The sequence below is a fragment of the Oryctolagus cuniculus genome, chromosome 2 (genome assembly GCF_964237555.1).
Source record: "Oryctolagus cuniculus chromosome 2, mOryCun1.1, whole genome shotgun sequence".
In the NCBI taxonomy this organism is placed as follows: Eukaryota; Metazoa; Chordata; class Mammalia; order Lagomorpha; family Leporidae; genus Oryctolagus; species Oryctolagus cuniculus.
Window position 1 is genome coordinate 115,494,438 of NC_091433.1, and position 23,631 is coordinate 115,518,068.

A 23,631-nucleotide genomic window follows, 5' to 3' on the forward strand; every position below is an offset into this window, starting at 1 on the left:
GTGCAGGTGCTGCGACGTGGAGGCCCAAGCCTAAGTGGCAGAAGGCGTGTTGGTGTCCCAGCACCCTCGGTGCTGAGCATTCTGACACGTGAGGCAGTCCTGCGCTGTCAGCTTCGGCTCCCACAGGCCCTTTTTCTGGCTTAAAAAGTCTTAACTAGAATAGGATTGTTTTTCTTCCGTAAAATTTACAAGCAGTAACACTGAAATACATTTTCTTTTGAGTGAAAATGCCAAAGGAAGTGAAAGGTTAGAGACTTATTATTCTGGTAACTGATAGAAAGTTTTGGATGCAACAAATCAGTAGTACAGTTGCTTTAAGAGCAAGTGCTTTACAAGTGATACCCAATTAAACAGAACTTTTTTGTTTTTAATTTTGTAACCTAGGAAATTTACAATAATATGTTTTGCTTCATTTATACAAACAAAAGAACTCTGAATGTTACCACTATAACAAAATTCAAACTATACTCTTTATCAACATAAGTTCTGGGTTTACTGAGTTTATACATTTTTATATCTGCTAAGATTGAACTGATTTTTACCTGCTCACCAAATTTGAAGCTGTTGCAAACTTTTTAAAAAATTTACTTTTCATTTTTCTTTTCTTTTTTTTTTTTTTTTTTTTTTTTTTTTTTCAGATATCTGACAGATTTTGAACCAATTCAGTGCCTGGGTCGTGGAGGCTTTGGAGTTGTCTTTGAAGCCAGAAACAAAGTCGACGACTGCAACTATGCCATCAAGAGGATCCGTCTTCCCAACAGGTAACGGTGCCACTGTTAGCAAACGCAGAGTTAGCGCTGCATGATCTAACCTAACTGTCCAGTGTCCGCACTATACCCGCACTTCCCAGACACTGTAGAGAATGGTGTCCAGCCTGCAGAATCTGAGGCTCCCGGCACTAGCAGGTAACCAGTTTTCTAAAATTGTGATCTGTATAGATCGCTTTGCATCCAGTTTAAAAACTGTCCTTAATAACTCAGGACTTTTCCAAAGTGACACATGGGAACTATAGACCTTAATAAAATTATGGCATTTTAAAATAATCTGTATTTATTGTAGCAAATAAGGAAAAGTACTCATATTAAAATAAAAGCCATTTATATTATAATGTGTCTACGCAGTGATGACACTGTTGATACTTCCAAGTAGTTCCTCATGGGTTTTTATCTTGGCCATAAATTTACCTACAGTTTTATCATTGCTCCCTTCACTGTCTCATCAGCACTTCCCATTTTATTAAGAATATTTTATTAAAATACTAAAATCCATTAGAAGTATGTTTTTGGCTTGGGAATAGTGCATTTAATACACATACCATGTTTTGTTTAACTACTTCTTATTGTTAAACAACTTGTCTTCTAAATTATTACAACTGGAAATAACTGCAATAAAAACCAACTTCAACTATTGATGAGCACCTCAGTGTTCATCTTTACCCTGAATCCGTGGCCGCCTCTGTTTCCTTAGCCACTCAGAACAGTGTGGTGCTTATGACCAGCAGAGGAACTTAGATTTTATTCTGTAGACAGCTGGGCTGCCGAGGAGAACAGCAGTGACACCAAGTAGACACGTGGAAATGGCTGGTGGGAAGAAAGGGCACCAGAGCGTTTGTTAGAAGATTGTTCTGCGGGGCGGCACTGGGGCATAGTAAGCTACGCCTCTGCCTGCTAGTATCTCATATGAGCGCCGGTTCAGTCCCAGCTGCTCCTCTTCCAATCCAGCTCTCTGCTGTGGCCTGGGAAAGTGCTTGGGCCCCTGCCCCAACTTGGGAGACTGGGAAGAAGCTTCTGGCTCCTGGCTTCAGATTGGCCCAGATCTGGCCATTGCGGCCATTTGACACCTTTCTGTTTGTCTCTTCCTCCCTATTTGTAACTCTGCCTCTCAAATAAATAAATAAAATCTAAAAAGAAGAAGAAGAAGATTGTTTTGCAATAATTCAGTCCCAAGTTAAAGGGATTGAAAAGATGGGGCTGATAGGATTTGGTGTCTGTGTGTGGGGACCTAGAAGCTGGAGAATTAAAAAATATGCTGGGATCCTTAGAGAGAGGGAAAATGCTGGCGTAGCTGCCATCCTCCTGGGGAGAGAAGAGGATACACTTTGCACTTACGGATGTTGTTGGAAGGGATGGTGGGATCTTTAGCTCTACCAGAAAAGCTGTCAGAGCCAAAGAGGAAGTCCAGATGCCTTCCTAGAGACACGCCATCGCCCATGCTGCTGAGTAGAGGCTTCTGGGAAGCAGCAGTGTGCTGGACAAACTTCCTGGGCTGGAACGTGGCCCCTGTCAGGGTGGGCTTCCTCTGTCCTGAGCAGGGATGCTAAGCTCTCTTCTCAATACGTCGCCTAAATACACTCAGCCTATTGACTACGTTAAGCAGTGGTCTTATTTAAGAGTCAGTAGTGATTCATTTTTAGTAAACCAGGAAAGCTTTGTTTTCATAAGGCTTGAGGCCCCTATTTGCAGAAGAACAAGTTGCTAAAATATATGTATGTTTGTTTGTTTCATGCAAGACTTTCTGTGTGGCTTTTCAGAATTCAAGGGAGAATCCCACCCCGTTATTCTTCTGTGCTCACTGTGGGATCGGAATACTTCTTCAGAGATGAACAAGCTCGTCACCTTGTTTTCTCTGTTTCAGGGAGCTGGCTCGGGAAAAGGTGATGCGGGAAGTGAAGGCCCTCGCCAAGCTCGAGCACCCGGGCATAGTTAGGTATTTCAATGCCTGGCTGGAGGCGCCGCCGGAGAAGTGGCAAGAAAAGATGGATGAAATCTGGCTGAAAGATGAAAGGTAAGTTTACTTGTCGGACACACTCTTAAAATCTAATAGTTTCTAATTTCAGGCAAGTGTTTTTCCTTATGAGACACAACATCGTTTCTATAACTTTACAAGTAGGAAATTTAAAAAAATAAATAAATAAAAAGAAGCAGGGACTGCTCTCCCAGGCCGTAACAGAGAGCCGGAGCAGCAGTGGAGCAGCCAAGCAGCCAGGACTGTTGTGGCACAGCAGATACAGCTGCCACTTGGGATGCCAGCCTCCCAATGGGCGCCAGTTCTTGTCCTGGCTGCTCTACTTCCAATCCAGCTCCCTGCTAATGGCCTGGGAAAAGCCTCAGAAAACGGTGCAAGTGTTTGGGCCCCTGTACCCACATGGGAGACCTGGATAAGCTCTTGGCTCCTGGCTTTGGCCTGCCTCAGCTGTGGCTGTTGCAGCCACTTAGGGAGTGAACCAGTGGATGGAAGATCCCTCTCTCTCTCTCCCTGTCTCTCCCTTTCTCTCTGTAACTCTGACTTTCAAATAATAAATAAATAAATCTTAAAAAAAAAATAGAGTTCTACATCATCATGTTTTGGAAAATTCTCTCACCATTTACATGGAGAAATTTTGTTAAGTTTTCAAACTGTAACTTTTAAAAAATTATTTACCAGTAGTGCTGTTGGATCAGGGTTGAAGAAATGACAGTCGCTTTTCTCAATATGAAATTTCTCTGCTTCTATTTGTCACCATTCTTTTTTTCTTAATTTTATTTAGTTTTTCTCTTAGCAGTTAACATGTATAACTTTTTTTTAAGGTTTATTTATTTATTTGGAAGGCAGAGTTACAGAGAGGCAGAGAGAGAGAAATGTCTTCCATCTGCTGGTTCACTCCCCAAATAGCTGCAATGGCCAGAGCTGCGCTGATCTGAAGCCAGGAGCTTCCTCTGGGTCTCCCACGTGGGTGCAGGGGCCCAACTGGGCCATCTTCCACTGCTTTCCCAGGCCATAGCAGAAAGGTGGATCAGAAGTAGAGCAGCCGAGACTCAACCGGTGCCCATATGGGATGCTGGTAATGCAGGCAGCGGCTTTACCTGCTACAACACAGCGCTGGCCCTATAACTTCTTTTTAAGTTATTTTAAACTGTTTGGTCTTGGGGCTGGTGCTGTGGTGCGTTGGGTTAACGCCCTGGCCTGCACCCGCGTTGGGAGACCAGGAAGAAGTACCTGGCTTCTGGCTTCGGATTGGCGTAGCTTCGGCCGTGGCGGCCATTTGGGGGTGAAATAACAGAAGGAAGACCTTTCTCTCTGTCTTTCTCCCTCACTGTCTAACTCTATCTGTCAAAAAAAAAAAAAAAAATGTAAGCTGGGGCTGGTGTTCTGGCCAATGAATGAAGCTACTCCTTGCAAAAGTATAAAATTAAGCTTTCAAATTCAGTTTTTTAAAAATGTGTTTGTTTGAAAATCAGAGCAGTAGAGAGAGGGAGAAACAGAAAGAGAAATCTTCCATCCACTGGTTCACTTCCCAGATGGTCACAACAGCCAGATCCAGGCCAGGCTGCAGCCAGGAGTCAGGAACTCCATCTGGGTCTCCAACGTGGAAGGCAGGTCCCAAGTGAGCCATCATCTGCTGCTTTCCCATGAGCAGGATCAAGCAGAGTAGCCAGACTAGAGCTGGCATGGCAGCCCAAGTGGCAGCTGAACCCACAGTGCCAACCCTGAAGTTTCATAGAAGCAAACGATGGGATGGGATGCTCTTTGTCTTGCATAGCATGTTTTTATTTAGTTTGTTTGTCCTATGTTATTTGGTGACTGGCTTTGCTATAGTTGAAACCTTTTAAAGACAGGCTGCAATTCAAATTATTTAAGCAAAGCATGAATGTTTACTGCCGTCTCTTTGTTTTCTTCCAATTTCAGCACAGACTGGCCACTCAGCTCTCCCAGCCCGATGGACGCACCATCAGTTAAGATACACAGAGTGGATCCTTTCTCTACAAAAGAACGCATTGAAATCATAGCTCCTTCACCGCAAAGAAGCAGGTCTTTCTCGGTGGGGATTTCCTGTGGCCAGACGAGTTCGTCCGAGAGCCGGTTTTCTCCACTGGATTTCTCGGGGACGGAGCACGGGGACGTCAGTGGGTCTGTGGATGCAGCCTCCAACCTCCGGGACAGTTGCCTCACAGACTGCGAGGGGGAAGACGGGACCATGGACGGCAATGACGAGGGACACTGCTTTGAACTGTGTCCTGCGGAAGCCTCTCCTTCCGTCAGGTCAAGGGAGAGAACCTCCTCTTCGATAGTGTTTGAAGATTCTGGCTGTGATAATGCATCCAGCAAAGAAGAGCCCAGAGCTCTCCGGCTGCCACTCGGCAACCACTGTGCTGATAAACTGACCCCTTTCCAGCCCTCCAGCAGCAGCTCCTCCTCGGAAGCTACCCTGTCTGTTTCTCCTCCGAGACCGACCACGCTGAGTCTGGATCTCACGAAGAACACTACGGAGAAGCTCCAGCCCAGCTCCCCAAAGGTGTACCTGTACATCCAGATGCAGCTGTGCCGGAAGGAGACCCTCAAGGACTGGATGAGCCGGCGCTGCACCATAGAGGAGAGGGAGCGCGGCGCGTGTCTGCACATCTTCCTGCAGATCACCGAGGCCGTGGAGTTCCTGCACAGCAAAGGACTCATGCACAGGGACCTCAAGGTCTGTATTGTGCAAGGGCACGCACAGCTTGCGGTCTGTCATCTGGTGAGCCAGAGCAGCCCTGGTGTACGTGGCTTTAACCCGCAGACCCTTAGAGCAGGGCGGGGCGTCACAGCCTGGGAGCCCGGAGGTATGAGGAGGTAGCCCCTCAGAGCTCGGAGGTCTGAGGAGGTAGCCTGAGGGTGCCCACTGCAGAAATAAGAAGGCTTGTGTTTGAAAACCAGGCGAATCCTGCATTCTCCTCCGACGGGCGCTTGTGTGTGTTTTACTGGGAAAGGCATTCGCAGAAATCATGACGGCAGACAAGAGTCTTTGTGTAAAACTCACCCTGAGCAGATTCGCCCTCTTTCTTCCGTAGCTTTGAGTAACCCTGACACAAGGACGCCTAAGGCCCTGAAGTAACATGGTGACAAAGGGACCCGGGTGGAGGGAGAGGCAGGAGCTCCTGAGTTACCTGCTCGAGTTGGAGCAGCTGGAGCAGACGCCTGCTTTTCAGCCCGGCTTCTGAAGCACTTAGCCTGGGGGAGGGAGGAGAAGCTGGCTGGACAGTGCTTCAGCAGCTGGTTGTAACTCAGCCTTGGGCTCTGGTTTTGACTTATACAGTATTGAGTACTGTAGCAGGACAATATGCAAAACTGGGTCCGATTCTTACTAACATGTGCAGCATTTCCTTAGAACGTGTTTCTGAAAATCCCTATTTAGCTGATTTCTGTACATTCCATAGGCCGATCACAGTCACCAGTAGAGAATATTTTTCTGATGAAAATAGCATAAACTTTAAATACTTTCAGTGTCATTTTATGTAACACAAAGTTTTGTTTCAGGCACCAAGGTAACTGGGCCAAAGTTATTTTCTTCTGACATCAGCTGTAGGGTTTAAAGTTTTATTGGAGTTTCAGATAAGAGGAAGGAGAATTAGAAATAATTCCTGCGTTCCAGCATACTTGTTACCTGGTTGAATATAACCATAACCACCCTGCTTCAGGGGTTGTGACAGGGCTCCGACTGATTGCGGAGAATTGCTGTTTTGGTTGGCATGGAAGGGACAGCTTCGGGGAAGCCAGAACCCCTCCTTGAGAGGCTGCAGCTGTGCAGGTTTGAATACGGCACGTGCTCTTCAGGTGGTGGGAAGCAGCTAGCTGCTGCACACACAGTCTGCTTGGACTTAACTCCTGCTGTTCACAGAAGTGCTCACTTGGAAGAACATACTTATGTTTTTTCCTGCTAATTTTATGATGTAAGAAAGATTTTGGTGAATGTTTCATGGTACAATACTATTTAAAGATTTTTCTCCCCAAATGGCTACAATGGCCAGAGCTGGGTCGATCCAAAGCCAGGAGCCAGGAGCTTCTTCCAAGTCTCCCACACAGGCGCAGGGGTCCAAGCACTTGGGCCATCTTCTCCTGCTTTCCCAGGCCATAGCAGAGAGCTGGATGGGAAGTAAAGCAGCTGGGACTCAAACCGGCGCCCATATGGGATGCTGGAGGTTTAACCTACTACAGCACAGTGCCGGCCCCAAGATTTTTCTGTATTTGTCTGTGCACCAGAAAAACTCCAAGGTGAAAATTTTCTGTTTTTCTAGAAATCAAAAAAATTTTATTCTTTTCTAAAAACAATTCTTTTTAAGGATTTCTAGTGTGCCCCAAAGAACTGCCAGGAATTTTATTCTTTCTTGAAAAGCTCATACATTTTCTACATCCTGACCTCGTCCTCTAGCCCAGTGTTAAACTTCTTGGGCTCCCTCCCCCTTTTGTATTTGGGTCACATTTTTGTCCTCAGCACCGTCTGGCTCCAGCTTTTGCAGACTTTGGATATTTTATCCCCTCTACTCTAGGCTTCTCTCAGTTCCTCAGGACACAGCGTTCTCCTTTGTCTCTGTCGTCACATTCGGATTATTTGTCCTCTAGTATCCATGGGGGCACGAACTGTGTCTGTTTTATTTACTCATCTCAGCCTCAGTGCAATGCCTGATGTTTTCTAGATGCTTGTATCATTTTATTTGGAATTTTCTTTTGTTTGCAACCAAAAGCATGCATACTGATTTCACTGTAGAAGGAACTCCTGTTGGCTCATGGGATTAAACTTTTGTAAAGATTCAGGTGGAGCTTTCGCTAGGACCCAGCCATTCAGCCAGAACCTCATTTCTCTCCTCCCATTTCTTATTTCCAGTTGCAGACAAGTGCTTCCCCTCATAGTCTCAGGATGGCTGCCAGGGACTTGCAGGGCTGTGTGGTTTTCTTTGTAAGCCATTTGGGTTGGTGGGGTTGGGATGAGGAGAAAGTTATCTCTTCCTAACTATTGATCGGAAATCACTGGTCACATTCCGCTTGATAAACCAAAGAGGCCTCCCCATCCTTCAAGCAGTCTCCTGGGCTGGGAGGAGATGGTGCCGATTGGCCTGGGCGGCCTGTGGAGCCAGGATGAGTTCTTCAGGAACTGTGGGGTTCCTGCACCTTCAGGAAGAAGGGTCACCAAGGTGGGATCCTCTGGTGCAAACCCAGGGGGAGAGATGCTGGAGAGCCGAGGAGCTGTCTGTCACAGGGCCCGATGACTTACCAGAGTGGGGAGGAAGATTAAGCAGCATGGTCTACTGTTGTCTCCAGCCCAAGGTTTTGTATGAGAGAGCTGCTGATTATTGCTGTGTATTTTATTTTATTTTTAAAGATTTATTTATCTATTTGAAAGGCAGAGTTACAGAGAGGTGGAGGCAGGGAGAGAGAGAGAGAGAGAGAGAGAGAGAGGTCTTCCATCGCTGGTTCACTCCCAAGATGCCGTAGCAGCCGGAGCTGTGCCAATCTGAAGCCAGGAGCCAGCAGCTTCTTCCGGGTCTCCCACATGGTGCAGGGGCCCAAGTACTTGGGCCATCTTCTACTGCTTTCCCAGGCCACAGCAGGGAGCTGGATCGGAAGTGGAGCAGCCAGGACTTGAACCAGCGGTCATATAGGATGCCGGCACTGCAAGCGGCGGCTTTACGCGCTACGCCACAGCGCCGGCCTCTACCATGCATTTTAGTGATACACTGCCACCTCACTGCTCCAAAGTCAAAACTGCATAGTGTCTTTTGGAGTTTGGGAAATAAAAATGGTATTTTCTGGAAATATCTGAAGCATGATGAGATTCACTTTCACAAGCTAAATGGCTTCCGTCCTCCTTATTTCAAGGGTGTGAGTGGTGGTCATGTTAGCTACAAGTAGAGTTGAGTATGAAGAAAAGATGGGGGTTTCAGGTTGGGCGTCTGGTTTTGAGGAGCCTATGAGACATTTGGGTAGGCGTGTCCTATGAACAGCATGCAGAAGTTGGGACAGAGGGCTAGGAGGAGGTGTGGTCTCAAGATACCTGGGTTTTAGAAGGGGCAGCCGGGGGCAGTAGTTGAGAGCTCTGATGTCCCTTGATTGTCTGTTTCCCATCTCAGACACCCACCAGACGAGTCTGCTTCATTCATTCTTCAAGTAGCAATTAGTTCCCAGAGAGCAAGAGATGTTCTGAACGCTCCTGGACACATGACAGTGAATCAGAAGGTCCTTTTCTCATAGAACCAGACTGCCTGGGTTTCAGTCCCTGCTCTACTCTTAATGATTGAGGAAGCTTGGGTAGTTTGTTCAACTTCTGGGTCTCAGTTTCCCTATCTGTCAAGTGGAAACTATTAGTACTCAACTTAGCAAACTGCTAAGAAGCGCACCTGGCCCATCACAAGTGCTATATATGCATTTACTGTTTCTACTATTATTATATTACTATTATAATTATTATGGCTTGACCAGGGAGAATAAACAGAAAAATAAGATTGAGGATTAAATGCCCAGAATCCTAGAGAATGTGCCTCTCTGGAGGTTTAAATAAATGTCCGGTAAATGCTGGTTCTCTTTGCCTTTTACTTATAGTGTTTGGCATACAAAAACTTTTATCTTTTTATATTGGCCCATTTTTAAAGAGAAATATGCTTGAGAATATCTAGTCTCTTGCATTTCTTTTCTGTAATCATTTAAATCACTCTTATCTTTCTCTCCTCTGCACATACTCACTGTACTTCTGTCTGTCTTATTTTTCCAGCCTTCCAACATATTCTTTGCAATGGATGACGTGGTCAAGGTTGGAGACTTTGGATTAGTGACGGCAATGGACCAAGACGAGGAAGAGCAGACGGTTCTGACCCCAATGCCAGCTTACGCCACACACACGGGACAAGTAGGGACCAAACTCTATATGAGCCCGGAGCAGGTGAGTTTTCTGTGCTTTTAGATAGCTTGACAACAAGCTGACTGTGCCCAATGGGTCTCCTCCCTGGTGCAGCAGGGCATCCTGGGAGCTTCAGAAGAGCAGTCCCGGCCATCTCCAGGCCAGTGATCTCACAAGGTTTTTTATGCTTAGATCAGTGGGTTTCAAACCTTTGGGTCACAGTACCTGTTTACACTTGTAAAAATGATTATGAACCCAAAAGTTGTGTTTATAGGATTTTAGCTGTCAATATTTGCCATGTTAGAAATTCATACCAAGACCTTTATTCATTTTAATTGAATTTTACTGAATCAAATGAAATAATAGCAAACCAATCACATATTGAGATGTTTTATGAAAAAAATATTTAAAAAATGAAACTATTGAGAAGAGTATTTGCGTACATTTTAACAAATCTCGCGAATATATGACTTACAAAAAAGCCAGGTTCTTGTATCTGCTTTATTTTTTTTTTAAAGGTTTATTTATTTTCTTGAAAGGCATAGTGACAGAGAGGGAGAGAGAAAGAGGTCTTCCATCCACTTGTTCACTCCCCAAATGGCTGCCACACCCAGGGCTGGACCAGGCCAAAGTCAGGAACCTGGAACCCCATGCAGGTCTTCCACGTGGATGGCAAGGATCCAGACACTGGGGTCATCATCTGCTGCCTTCCCAGGCGGATTAGCAGGGAGCTGGACGGAAAGCGAGCAGCCAGGATTTGAACTGGTGCTGCTACACGGGACACTGGCGTTATATGCAGCAGCTTAACTCGCTGCTATACAATACCAGCTTCCCTCATACTGCTTTGCATTCAGACCATTCCAAGAAGTTATTTGGCTAAAGTACGTCAGAAAATCTTGGAGCTGGTGTTGTGGTATAGCAGGTGAAGCCACCGCCTGTGGCACTGGCATCCCATATGGGTACCAGTTCAAGTCCCAACTGCTCCACTTCTGATCCAGCTCCTTGCTAATGTGCCTGGGAAAGCAGCAGAAGATGGCGCAAGTCCTTGGGCCCCTGAACCCATGTGGGAGACCCAGAAGAAGGTTCTGGCTCCTGGCTTTGGATCCGCCCAGCTCTGACCATGGCAGCCATTTGGGGAGTGAACCAGTGGATGGAAGACTCTGTCTCTCCCTCCCTCTCTCTCTGTAACTCTGCCTTTCAAATAAATAAATATCTTAAAAGAAAAAGAAAGAAAGAAAATCTGGCCCCAACACTGTTACACGGTTAAAAAAGAGACCAGTGTTTCATTTCAGATAATTGTCAAAATTCTTCCTTTATAGTACCTCAAAACTAAATAAGCAGCAGTTTCTTAAGACATTTACACTGTGGAACCCCAAATCATATCAGTTAATATTTTGTAATCTGTTATGTTACCATCCCTTGATCATTTTGCACTTTAAATAGATCTTTTCACCTGTGCATGATTTTGTACCATTGTGCATTGCTATTTGGAAATTACTGACCTCCTAAGTTAGGCAACTGTTCCAAAAGTTGCCACAGTTCATTATACAGTTAAAACAAGACAGTATCACCACCAGTCTCCCCAGAAAAGTTTTAAGTATTAAGAAGTTGTGCCAGTGATGGACGCAGATTTTCCCAAAATTCTAACTTCCACTTGAAAGCTCAACTTTTATCATCGGCAGCAAATGCTGTCAGTTTCTCTCTCTTTTTTTTTTTTTTTTTTGACAGGCAGAGTGGACAGTGAGAGAGAGAGAGACAGAGAGAAAGGTCTTCCTTTGCCGTTGGTTCAGCACCGCGCTGATCCGATGGCAGGAGCCAGGAGCCAGGTGCTTTTCCTGGTCTCCCATGGGGTGCAGGGCCCAAGCACCTGGGCCATCCTCCACTGCACTCCCTGGCCACAGCAGAGGGCTGGCCTGGAAGAGGGGCAACCGGGACAGAATCCGGCGCCCCGACCGGGACTAGAACCCGGTGTGCCGGCGCCGCTAGGCGGAGGATTAGCCTAGTGAGCAGCGGCGCCGGCCTCTGTCAGTTTCTCTTGAATGCCGTCTCACATCACTCCTCTTTCAGAAACCGCCTGTCGTTGGTGTTCACTGCAGGAGCAGCGTGCGCGTGCTGTGACTCAGCCGCACGGTGCTTTTTCTTGTGGCGACCATCGTACTTTGATGTGGGCAGAATTGCTTCCTGTGGTGCAGCAGTTAAGCATCACCTGGGACGCCTACCTCCCATGCTGGGCAGAGGATGAGATCAAGTCCCACCTCCCCTTCAGTTCAGCTGCGTGCTAATGAGCCTGGGAGGCAGCAGATGAAGGTCTAGTCACTGGGGTTACTGCCATCCATCCATAGGAGACATCTGGACGAAGGTCTTGGCTCCCAGCTTAGGCCTGGTCCAGCCCCAGCTGTTACAGTCATCTGGGGAATGAACCAGTGGTTGGAAGATGTCTCGCTGTCTGTCTCTCTGCCTTTCAAATAAATAAAGCTTTAAGAAAAAAATAAAATAGAAACAGGTAATAGCCAGAGAGCTTGGGTTCTGTTGTCACATAGGTTACTAAAGAGTTGTGGATTTAAAGGCTGAGACTTAAAATAACTTTCACTGCTCAGCAGGACACTTGAAGTGAAGTGTGTTTCTTGTTCTTTGCTTTTGTAACCTGTGAGTTCCTTGGCACTGAAGAACCTAATTACTACCAATAGAGTTTGGTGCTGCTGCCCCATTAATGCTCAGATCAGTGCAGATGGCAATACAGAGGGAAGACAGATTATGCTGTAGTATTGTTATGAAAATAGCCTTGACCTGGCCAACCCCCTGAAAGGCAGATCTGCAGGGATGCCTGGACCACACCTTGAGAACCACTGCCTTAGATCACCTTTGGAAGGCTACATGGGGACCAGTAACAGGAAATCCTCTGGGGAGGAGACTTTATTTTACTGTTACACCTTTTCCAAGTGCTTCTTTCATTGTTGTACATTTTTATTTTTATGTGTTTTTAAAAATGGTTTGAAGAATCCCAAGACATCTTAAATTTCAGAGATAAATGGAAAATGGTTTTAAGCACTTAGCTAGGAACTAAATAGGTTACAGCCAAAGAGTGGGTTTTCTATGGCACTTAACTCCGGAAGACTATAAAGTGACGTACACTGATTTGAAGGAAAATAGTTGTGACTCATGACTCTCGTCTCTGGCCCTGGATGTAAGCAAATACAAAAGAAATCAGGTATTTTTAGACAGGTAGGAGTGAACAAAATCTCCAGTTAAAAGCAATGTGCAAAAATATGTGCATAGGGTAGAACCTTTTATGGAAAGAACAGAAAGACCAGTGTTTGCGTAAGTTTATGTAAAGAAAATTCTGGAAAGATGTGCAACAGCAGAGGGAAGTGGCTGGTGGGTGGGCCTGCACAGATAAGGGACAGAGTGGGCAGGAAGCTTTACTGTGACTTCTCTGGGGCCATGTGGATCAATTTCCTAGTAAAAGTGAATTTAAGAGGAGAAACATAAAGATTGGCAAAAGACATCAAAGCCAATTAACAGTGTGCACCAGTGGCTCTTGTAAAAATGAATACCAAATGGGAATTGAATATAAACTCCAAAATATGTTCTTCATAAAAAGCTTACAGTTTTAACTGTAGACGTCATAGTAAGCTGGGTGTGTAATTCCCGTTACATTAACAAAAATCAGAAACGGAAGATGGTAAGAACAGGGCAAGCAAAGATGGGAGTAGAGGTTTGTTTTTGATGGGCTCTTGCCATCCACGTGGGAGACCTGGAGGAAGCTCCTGACTTCAGCCTGGCTCAGCCCTGGCCATTGTGGCCATCTGGGAAATGAACCAGCAAGTGGAAGACCGCTCTCTGTCTCTTCCTCTATCTCTATAAATCTGACTTTCAAAATAAATATTTAAAAAAAGTACAACAAAAGGAAAGGGTGTAGAAACACAAAAAACAAAACCTAAGTGACACTGAAGCCAAACACCAGTTATAATAATGAGTAATTCAATGTGTTTAAGTTCTGTGGGAAGGAAGAAAACTTCATTTTTTTTTTTACCCAAAAAAAGGTTAAATAGAGAAAGATACTAGGCTTTGTCTGTAGTTAGTGTTTGAACATTTATCCATGGTAAATAAAAATAGGATCTACTTGCATTTCATACCTCTGTGCCACAGAGAAACATGTGTGAAACATACATGCAGAGTACAAGTGTACATGATGATAATCAGCAACCAAAAAGGCTTATCGTGGTTTGTTTTGATTTTGGTTTTGGTCTGTTTTTGCTTCTGTTTTGGCTAGCTAAAAATTCTAAAAGCCTCCTAAACACCTCTCAGGTGACTAATGAGGTAAAATGTACTCATAGAAAGTGTTAAGAAGTAATGAAAGGAAAGAAGGACATTGAAATCCAAAATGAGACAGTTGGGTTTTAAAGGCTGTCCTTCTCAGGTGGAGGCCGGGGGAGCCCCAGAAGAGGTCAGAGCAGCCTACCCGCTCCCTGAAACAGCACATAGTCCTCTCCAGCAGATCTGAGGAAGAGGGAGAAAGCCACAGATAAGTTCAGAAATTAGAAAGATACCGCACGGCCGGCGCCGCGGCTCACCAGGCTAATCCTCCGCCTTGCGGCACCGGCACACCGGGTTCTAGTCCCGGTCTGGGTGCCGGATTCTGTCCGGGTTGCCCCTCTTCCAGGCCAGCTCTCTGCTGTGGCCAGGGAGTGCAGTGGAGGATGGCCCAGGTGCTTGGGCCCTGCACCCCATGGGAGACCAGGAAAAGCACCTGGCTCCTGCCATCGGATCAGCGCGGTACGCCGGCCGCAACGCGCTGGCCGCGGCAGCCATTGGAGGGTGAACCAACGGCAAAGGAAGACCTTTCTCTCTGTCTCTCTCTCTCTCACTGTCCACTCTGCCTGTCAAAAAAAAAATTTTAAAAGAAAAGAAAGATACCGCAGAAATTTTAATTTTACACGTTGATGGTTTGCGACCAAAGGTATCCAAACAGACTTCAGTAGGAACAGAGAGCTACCGGCCCAAGTCGTTGAATCACCCCGTTCAAATGTTGGGGTGAGGACCTGGCGAAAAACTCTATGGAATCTTGAAATACCACAGGTAGATATTTATACCAGAAGACAAAAGAGCACAGGAGCCATGAAGTACCAAGATCATGGCTTCTGAGCAGTGGACCTTGAGTGACTTCTACTCTGTTATTTTGGATTTTCCTGTATTTCCTGCTTTTTCCACCCAGCATATGTCAGAAATCGATACTAAAAAGTTTTTAATGTTTTTCAGAATTCATCATTATTTTAAGAGGCTAGAAACAGTATTTCTGTATGTTGAGTATTGTGAAAACAAGGAATTCTATCTGGATGCTTATGAATGAAAAACTCACTACATGGAAAAGTGTCCCCAACAGCCCTGTTTAAAATAGATGATGACCACAAGCCTAATATATTGTATATTCTTTTTCTCGCCTGTTTAATTCTCTGACATCGTTTTTTCTTCTCTGAAATATAAACCATCAAAAACAGGGCCGCAGATCATTGTTGTTGTTACTCTTATCTCTAACACCTACAACAATGCCTAGAATGTGGCCGATGGCCTTAGCCTTTCGTGGATGAGTAAAGGTGAAGGAGAGTGAAAAGGTGAACATCCAGGTAGTGGGATCACCAGCTCCCCCACCCCCACCCCTCCCACCCCCCACCCCGTCCTGTAGCACTGCTTGTGCCTACTGAGAGGGAAGAGCCTGTGTGTTCTGTGGGAGGCAGGGACATAGGAAGAGGTTACAGCGGATTCTCTCTTTGATACTGCCGAAGCTACTAGAAAATCAGGATAGCTGTAGAAATTTTATCATAGGAATATATAGAAATTAAAATATGGTAGTTAAAAATGACATGTTAATTCTCTTAGTAAATCTTTTAAATATAGAAACTGTCACTTTGTTAAATGTCCCTTAAAAAGATCTCTCAAAATACTTTGGCTGTATGAATTGTCTTAGCCAGGCTTCAGAAGCTGTACCAAGATAGGGTTTTAAAATATTTATTATCCAAGTTCTTTCTTTTCTTACCCTCTGAGTAAATGAGCGGGGCCCACAGTTACTTTGTTCTTGGTTGTAATTACCAAGAAATACAGTCCAAGTTCAAGTATTACACACTTATGAAAGTTATTTTATTTCTTTAAAGATGTATTTATTTATTTGAAAATCAGAGTTACATAGAGAGAGGAGTGGCAGAGAGAGAAAGAGAGAGGCCTTCCATCCTCTGCTTCACTCCCCAGTTGGCCGGAACAGCCGGAGCTGCGCCGATCCGGAACCAGGAACCTCTTCTGGGTCTTCCCATGCAGGTGCAAGGACTTGGGCCATCCTCTACTGCTTTCTCAGGCCATAGCAGAGAGCTGGATCAGAAGTAGAGTAGCCAGGACTCACACCGGCGCCCATTTGGGATGCCAGCACTGCAGGCGGCGGCTTTACTCACTATGCTGCAGCACCGGCCCTAAAAAACAGTCATTTTAAACTCTAAAGCATATTCTGCCTCTCATGAGATTTTTACTGAATTTCTTGTTTTTAGATGTTTTATTAAGATAACTTGTCATGTGTTCATGAGATGACATTATTTTTAAAATGTATTAGTAGCCTTAAAAATAATAGCATAATTGATAATGCTTTTTTCTCATTATAGATTTATCTGGCCCATATGTAGGAAATATGGAAATTATGGGAAACATAGAAAAAGTAAAAATCTCTAAAACATTAATAGTAGTTATTTCCTTTTATGTCTATATGTACACATCGTATAACACATTTGTACCTTACTTAGGGAAACAAAATTGGGATTCTACTCCATAAAATTTTGGATGCAATATTAAAATGTAAGCATTTCCCATAGTTTAAATATTGTTAGAAAATTTGGTATGGGCCGGCGCTGTGGTGAAGTGGGTTAACGCCCTGGCCTGAAGCACCGTCATCCCATATGGGCACCGGCTCGAGACCCGGCTGCTCCACTTCCTGTCCAGCTCTCTGCTATGGCCCAGGATAGCAGTAGAAGATGCCCCAAGTGCTTGGGCCCCTGCACCCACATGGGAGACCTGGAAGAAGTTCCTGGCTCCTGGCTTTGGATTGGCGCAGCTCCAGCCATTGCGGTCATCTGGAGAGTGAACCATCGTATGGAAGACCTCTCTCTCTCTCTGCCTCTCTTCTCTCTGTGTAACTCTGACTTTCAAATAAATAAATAAATCTTTAAAAAAAAAATGGTTTGTTATTTGTATGGGTGGTATTTGCTCAGTTCAGCAATTTATCCAGCATTTTTAGGGGGTCATTTTATTTATTTGAAAATTTTGGTTTTAGGAGTATCACTCGGGTAACTATCCCTGCTCCCAAATCTCTGTCCAGCTTCCCATCTCCTTTAGGGTAGATGGGATTGAAGTGGGAGTAAACATTTACAAAGGCCAAGTTGCTTCTCATGAATTTGTGTCCATTTGTAGTATGAATATTGTGCGAGGATATCCTCCTCACCCCAACTCTGTAGGCGCTGGGGTTTTTTTGTTTGTTTTGTTTTGTTTTTTTGACAGGCAGAGTTAGACAGTGAGAGAGAGAGAGAGACAAAGGTCTTTCTTTTTTCCGTTGGCTCACACCACCCCACCCCGAAATGGCTGGACTGGAAGAGGAGCAACCGGAACAGCATCCGGTGCCCCAACCGGGACTAGAACCCCGGGTGCCGGCGCCGCAGGCGGAGGATTAGCCAAGTGAACCGCGGCGCTGGCTGGCTCTGTTTTTGAGCAGTTTCTTTGAATACTTCCCAAACCCCAGGATGAGGGAGGGTTCCAGTCACTGCAGTCACTTAGGACAGAGGAGGGCGACAACAGCTGGTGTCTCTGAAACGTTCCATCCGCCCTCGTGTATAAGCACAGTGGCAGGTGGCTGCATGAAGAACCCAGGAGACTGATCTCAAGTACTGCTTAGAGGAGGGTTGTGAAGGGCTCCACAACCCGGCAACTGCCTCGTGAAACCCCCCAGCCCATCCTCTCCTCCCGCTCCACCTGCCCCTGTTAACAACTCTGATGTGACACCCTTCTGTGGCCCTTTGCCAAATGCCAAGTTACAGTCCTCAGGAGGTTTTCACAAATCAAAGGGCTCTCCCAAGTCACCAGGAGGCTGCTTGTCATTTGAATGAGGCTGTGTTTAATGGAGTAGTTCAGTTGTGATTCATTTGTTCATTTTAACAAATAAGTATTTATTGAGGGCCTGCTCTGTGCTTAACCCAGTGCTGGATGTTGGGAATACAAAAGCAGCAGTTCCCTTCCCTCCCCTCCGGGACTTTATAATCTAGTCATGAAGAATAAGAATATACACATGAAAATACAACTGAGAATGCAAAATAGTCCATAATTAGGGGCCATAATGAAGGCTAACCACAGTTGATTAATGGTTTGGAGTAATGAAGATTTTCTCATAAAAATGGGTGAGGACAAAGATGATTAGAAATGAGAGATTTGCTTAGATAGGGTTCCCTTTGAAAAACCTCACCTGGGGGGAGTCAGCGGCCCTTGCCGGCTCCAGGTTTCTGGGGCCTATTTGACTGATGCATATCTCAGAGCTGTACCTGGGCTTCCCCTCTGTGATGCTGAGTAGTTTAATTACTCCAGGGGAGCAAGTGGCGGAGAGGCGGCTCTGGGGATTAACTCTTTGCTAACACTTTTACCCATGCCTGGAAACCAAGAAATGACCCAGTGAACTCTGGGCTTCTGTGCTGCTATCATATCCATTGTACTCTCGCTGTGTTAAATTTTTATTTAATGTCTTCTTCCTGTGGGATTTCAGATTCACGGAAACAACTACTCTCATAAAGTGGACATCTTTTCGTTAGGCCTGATCCTGTTTGAGTTGCTGTACCCCTTCAACACGCAGATGGAGAGAGTCAGAGTGAGTACCCTCCCCTCTCGAGAAAAGATTGGAAAATCAAATAATCTAAGAATGAACAAAAGAAAGAGGCTTTCAAAAAAATGTCACATTGCTGTTCATACCAGCGGACTGGTTAGCTAGAAGGGAAAGGGTTCATGAGAGCCACACCGGGAGGGTTTATAGACTATTTTTGCTTCCGTTTGAAGCTAGTTTGGGGACTTGGGGACGGGTGTTGTGTTGCAGAAGGTTAAGCTGCCAGTTGACACCCACGTCATTGGAGTGCCTGGTTCCCATCCAGCTTCCTGCTCACTCACATGTCCAGGAGGCGGCAGAGGATGGCCCAAGTAGCTGGGTCCCTGCACCCTCACGGGAGACCCAGCTGGAGTTCCAGGCTGCTGGCCTCCATCAGGACTAGCCCCAGCTCTTACTGCCATTTGGGAAGTGGACCAGTAGATGGAAACCTGCCCCACCTCTATCACTCTGCCTTTCAAATGAATAAATCTTTTAAAAATGAATAAATAAGTAAAAGCCCAGCTCAGTCTTTACAAAATTGTTCAGCTGGGTGGTTTGTACATTGTTTTTGCCTGCACTCATCGTAGTTCAGCAGCAGGTGCCCAGAGACAGCACTGGGCTGCTGTGGGAGTGGGTTGGCCGCTGGAAGGCCGCCTCCTCCGCCCTCTTGGCTCCTGTGTGGCTGCCCTCGGGCTTACCTCAGGTCTCCAGAGCCTGTATTCTGATCACCAGCTCTTGATTCCTCAGTTGGAGACCTTATCTTTTGACTTCTGGTCACGGTGATCAGATGTAAATCTCATCCAGAATCAAAGGACTTGTAATCGAAAGATCTAGCAAGTAGTCTGTACAATAAATGGAAAAAAAGAAAACAAAATTATCCAAATTGCAGAACACCAGAAACAAAGGCCCTAAAGCTTCTAGAAAAGAAAAACCTAAGTAAAGGATCAGGAACCAGATGGTTCAGAATTTACACAGGTGTGGGGCTGGGGCTGACTTTGTAGTACCTCTAGTTAAGCCACCGCTTACAACACCAGCATCCCATTTGGAGCACTGGTTCAAGTCCCAGCTGCCCCACTTCTGATCCAGATCCCTGCTGATGCTGCCTGGGAAGGCAGTGGAAGATGGTCTGAGTACTTGGGCCCCTGTACCTGCGTGGGAGACCCGGATGGAGTTCCTGGCTCCTGGCATCAGCCTTGGCCAACCCTGGCTACTGGAGCCATTTGGGGAGTGACCAGCAGATCGAGGAATCTCTCTCTGCCTCTCCCTGTCTGTTGCTCTGCTTCTCAAAGAAATAAAACTTTCAAAAATAAAATAAAAACTTTAAGAAATAGATAAGTAAATAAATAAAATAATGAGCCTAAAATAAGTAGCACTTCTCTTTCCTTTTAGACCTTAGCTGACGTACGAAATCTCAAATTTCCACCGCTGTTTACTCAGAAGTGTCCTCGTGAGGTACGTGTAAGTCCTGGACTCCCGAGTGTCCAGACGAGGGGACTGCTGCACCAGCTCAGTGTTAGACCAGACACCGGCCCTGGGCCTGGCTCCCTCAGCCCAGCGCCCTCAGAGGAAGAGACCTGTGGTTCTGGTCCCGCCATTAATCTCTCCAGCTCCATGAATTTGATGGCAGTCTGAAAGAACGGGCTTATTCCAGAAACAGTTTTTTAAAAGGCCCTGATTTCCACTGATTCTGTGTATGGGAGTTTTATCACGAGGCAGGTGATTCCAGAAGAGTGGGAGGGCAGTTGAGCGGGCCTTGAGGGAACACGGTGAGCCGAACCTTTGAGGTTAGAGGTTGTCCTTCCTCTTACAGTCTGTGTTTACTACGTCTGGTCCAGAAACACATCACTCTTAACTTCTTACATTGGTAAATCCAGACTTTTCTTAAATAATGAAGTTGAAGCAAATTAAACAGTGTTATGTTAATTATCAAATGTAAAAAGTCAAATTTTATTTCAGTGCATTAATTATAACAAAAGATTACATTAAAATAAGATTTATAATAATATGCTTAGCTATGCTAACCTGAAATGCCTTAAGAAAAATTGTTATATGCAGCTCCTAAGAGTGGGTGTTAAGAAATAAATAAATAAATAGTAGGTGTTACATTAAAGGAGATTCAGAACAAAACCAAGAAAAAGTGTTGAGTGCCGTTCTGCTGTGTGTTTTTTAATCGAAATTTTCAAACTGTAGATCCGTGTGCACTTGTAAGATAATTTATTTTCAAAATCAGATGATGTCTGTGTTTCCAGGATGTGATTTAAAAACACTTTATGTCAGAAAGTCACAAATGACCTGAAAATAGTTCATGTTTATTTGGAACACGGGCTGGCAAGCTGGGGCCCACAGGTGGAATCCAGCCTGCAGCCTATTTGCATAATGAGGATTTGCTGGAGCACAGCCGTGCCCATCAGTGTACCTGTGGTCTGTGGCTGTTGTGCTGCAGTGGCGGAGTTGAGTAGCTGCATCAGAAACTGCAGACCTGCAATCCTATTTAGTATTTACAGGACATTTTTACTGACACAGATCGCAGCCTGTCTGTTATATCACCAAACCATCTTTGTGTTTCAGTACGTGATGGTCCAAGACATGCTCTCCCCATCCCCCATGGAACGGCCCGAAGCAACAAACATCATTGAAAATGCCATATTTGAGGAGTTGGAGTTCCCAGGGAAAACCGTGCTCAGACAGAGGTCGCGCTCCGCGAGTTCATCAGGAACAAAACATTCAAGACAGCCCAGCAACTCACAGAGCCCTGTGCCGGGCAACTAGCCTGGTGGCAGCGAGCAGCCCACTGCCCAGGCCGGTGGCTTTCCCAGACCACAGCCTTGAACAGACTGGGCTGCTTTCTCTAAGTCCCATTTAAACTGGATTTGGGGCGCTGCGTGATTGGAGCAGCTCTTCATTTCAGCTGTACTGAAGAGGAGAGCCGTGGAAACCACCAGGGGTCATCATCCCTGCTGGTCTCTCGAAGCCCTTGGCCGAGCTTCCGGGCCCTCACCTTTTGCCTGGGGAGGTAGAAGCCATCCTTGTATCAGGTGGAGATTTTAAATGGAGATATTTTTATAGTTCAGAAGAACGAAAGCCCCCCTGCCCCCACATGTGGTAACCACATGGTTCTAGAAATAGGCTTTCTAGAGACACGATGGTTTTAAAAGTGAGTTCCCAAAAAGCTGACTCCGTGTTTTGTCCCTAGTGGGTGAAGTAGGAATCTGCACTCTTTGGGAGGAGAAGCAGCACAAATTGCATACTGGTTTCCGACTGTAGTTTTCTAGGCGTTTTTGTAGCATTAAATAGCTTTATCCCTTAGAAGGTTCTAGGGAGAGTTTAAGAGCTTTTTGTACTTTTTACTTCCAATGAAGGGGAAAATGAAGCTTTTTAGGTAAATTGGTCAAAAGTTCTGGGTTGGGGAGGAAAAAGCTGTAGTGAGAAATGGCTTCTATATTACAACTAACTTCTTCAATTGTGGACTCTTCGACCTAACTCGAGCCTAAGCACCTTCTTTGTAATCCTGTAGATCGGTACTTCCCCCAGACTGATTATAGATAACAGTTTAATCATCTCACTTGCTAATGTGTTTTTTTCTTTTTCACTGTAAATATGTTTATTTTTTATTTATAAAAATCCCAGAATCAATCCGTTTGGGTTGGTGGTGTACAGAACGCACTTCAGTGTGTTAACTATTGTGACTTCTTTCAAGTCTAAATGATTTAATAAAACTTTTTTAAATTAGTTGTGACTGAGTCTTCCTTCGGGAATGAGTCTTACAGTGGGGTGAGGTTTACAAGGTGGGATCATGGTCCAGGAAGGGTCCCGAGAACGTGTTCCTCACCGACTCCAGACAAGGGTCTTCTCTGTTGTTGCCCAGACACGTGGCAGGTCCCTTTCAGAATTCACAGGACTCCGAATCCAGACGCTTGCCCGTGCCTGCTGAGTGCCACGGCGGGGACTAGACAGAGGGCCCTGTCCCAGACGGGGACTTGCAGAGAAAGGAGCCATGGCGATGCTGGTTGTATTGATAAGGCAGCATGTCTGATGCATGCTCTGTGGGTGAGGACTTGGCACAAACTGACCAGATACAACCTCAAAGGGGCAAAAGGCACGAGTGCTTCCATCTTACAGACAAACCATGTGTGCCGCACGAAGTTACGAGCAAATTGTAAGCTGGGAAAATAATTCCCAGATACTCGGGGACCATATCCAGGCCCTTGGATACCAGCGTCCTTCCCAAGCGCTGCTTGGCGCCTGGCCAGCCCGCCCCATCTTCACCTCTCTGCCAGCCTGCTCTACCTGCTGCTCCCTACTCCCCTCAACCCCAGCAGGGATCCTGTTGCTGTCTTCCCAGCACACACCACTCAGTCCGCCCAAAGATCCCTGGCCACCAGCAGGCACCATTACTGCCACTCCCCGTGTGGTCAAACTCAGGTCCAGAAAGCTATGATGGGTCCAAGATCACAAAGCCAGAAAGAGCAGAACCAGAACAAAAACCAGGTGTTCCAATCTCCATTCAGTGTCTTCTGTACTCCTGTGCCAAGCTAAGGATCTGGCCTTTCATCTGAATGTTGGGTATGCCTCTGCTGGCTGCCAGCGGGAGGGTAGGCATGGGGATGGGGAGGTTTGGCGGCTGGGCTGGTAACCCTGAAGTCCACGTGGAGTCTCCTGTGTTCTCACCCAGAGCTCTTTTTACTAACCCTGAACCCCACCACCTCCTCCATGTGCCACTGTTTTCCGGGCATTGCTCCAAGTGCCCCCACCCCCTCGTGCCTCTGACTTCAGCGCTTTGTACCTACCAGCCCCGTTGTCAGCCTGCAGAGGAGCCCATAACTCTGATGCCTGTCAGCCTCCCTAGTCATCTCTAAGCCTCCAGAGGGTGAGCATGCCTCCTCTTGTAATCCAGCAACACACATAAAGTCTGGGACTTGATTACGTATTTGCAGAATTTGAATTTGAGGAACGTAGGTGTGACCTCAACATTATGTGCGGCCTTAGGAAATACATAACAAATGAGGAGGAAGAGGAATGTGCCAGTCACTGCAATAAATATTTGGCAAAAGTGAAGCAAGAAAGGTGGTTTAAGAATCCTGATGCTGGGACGGCACTGTGGGGTAGTTGGTTAAGCCTCTGCCTATGGTGCCGG

The 23,631-nt window shown here is 45.8% G+C and overlaps 1 protein-coding gene across 1 annotated transcript in view; it reads left to right on the forward strand.

Moving 5' to 3' along the window:
• EIF2AK3 (eukaryotic translation initiation factor 2 alpha kinase 3) overlaps positions 1–22,226 on the forward strand; it is a 77,951-nt gene extending 55,725 nt beyond the window's left edge. Inside the window, exons 11-17 of the mRNA XM_017340230.3 lie at positions 639–761; positions 2,635–2,784; positions 4,666–5,446; positions 9,497–9,664; positions 18,405–18,506; positions 19,887–19,949; positions 21,066–22,226. Coding sequence (XP_017195719.3) covers positions 639–761; positions 2,635–2,784; positions 4,666–5,446; positions 9,497–9,664; positions 18,405–18,506; positions 19,887–19,949; positions 21,066–21,266 — 1,588 coding nt within the window. The 3' untranslated portion in view covers positions 21,267–22,226. The remainder of the gene's footprint in view (positions 1–638; positions 762–2,634; positions 2,785–4,665; positions 5,447–9,496; positions 9,665–18,404; positions 18,507–19,886; positions 19,950–21,065) is intronic.
• The last annotated feature ends 1,405 nt before the right edge of the window (positions 22,227–23,631 follow it).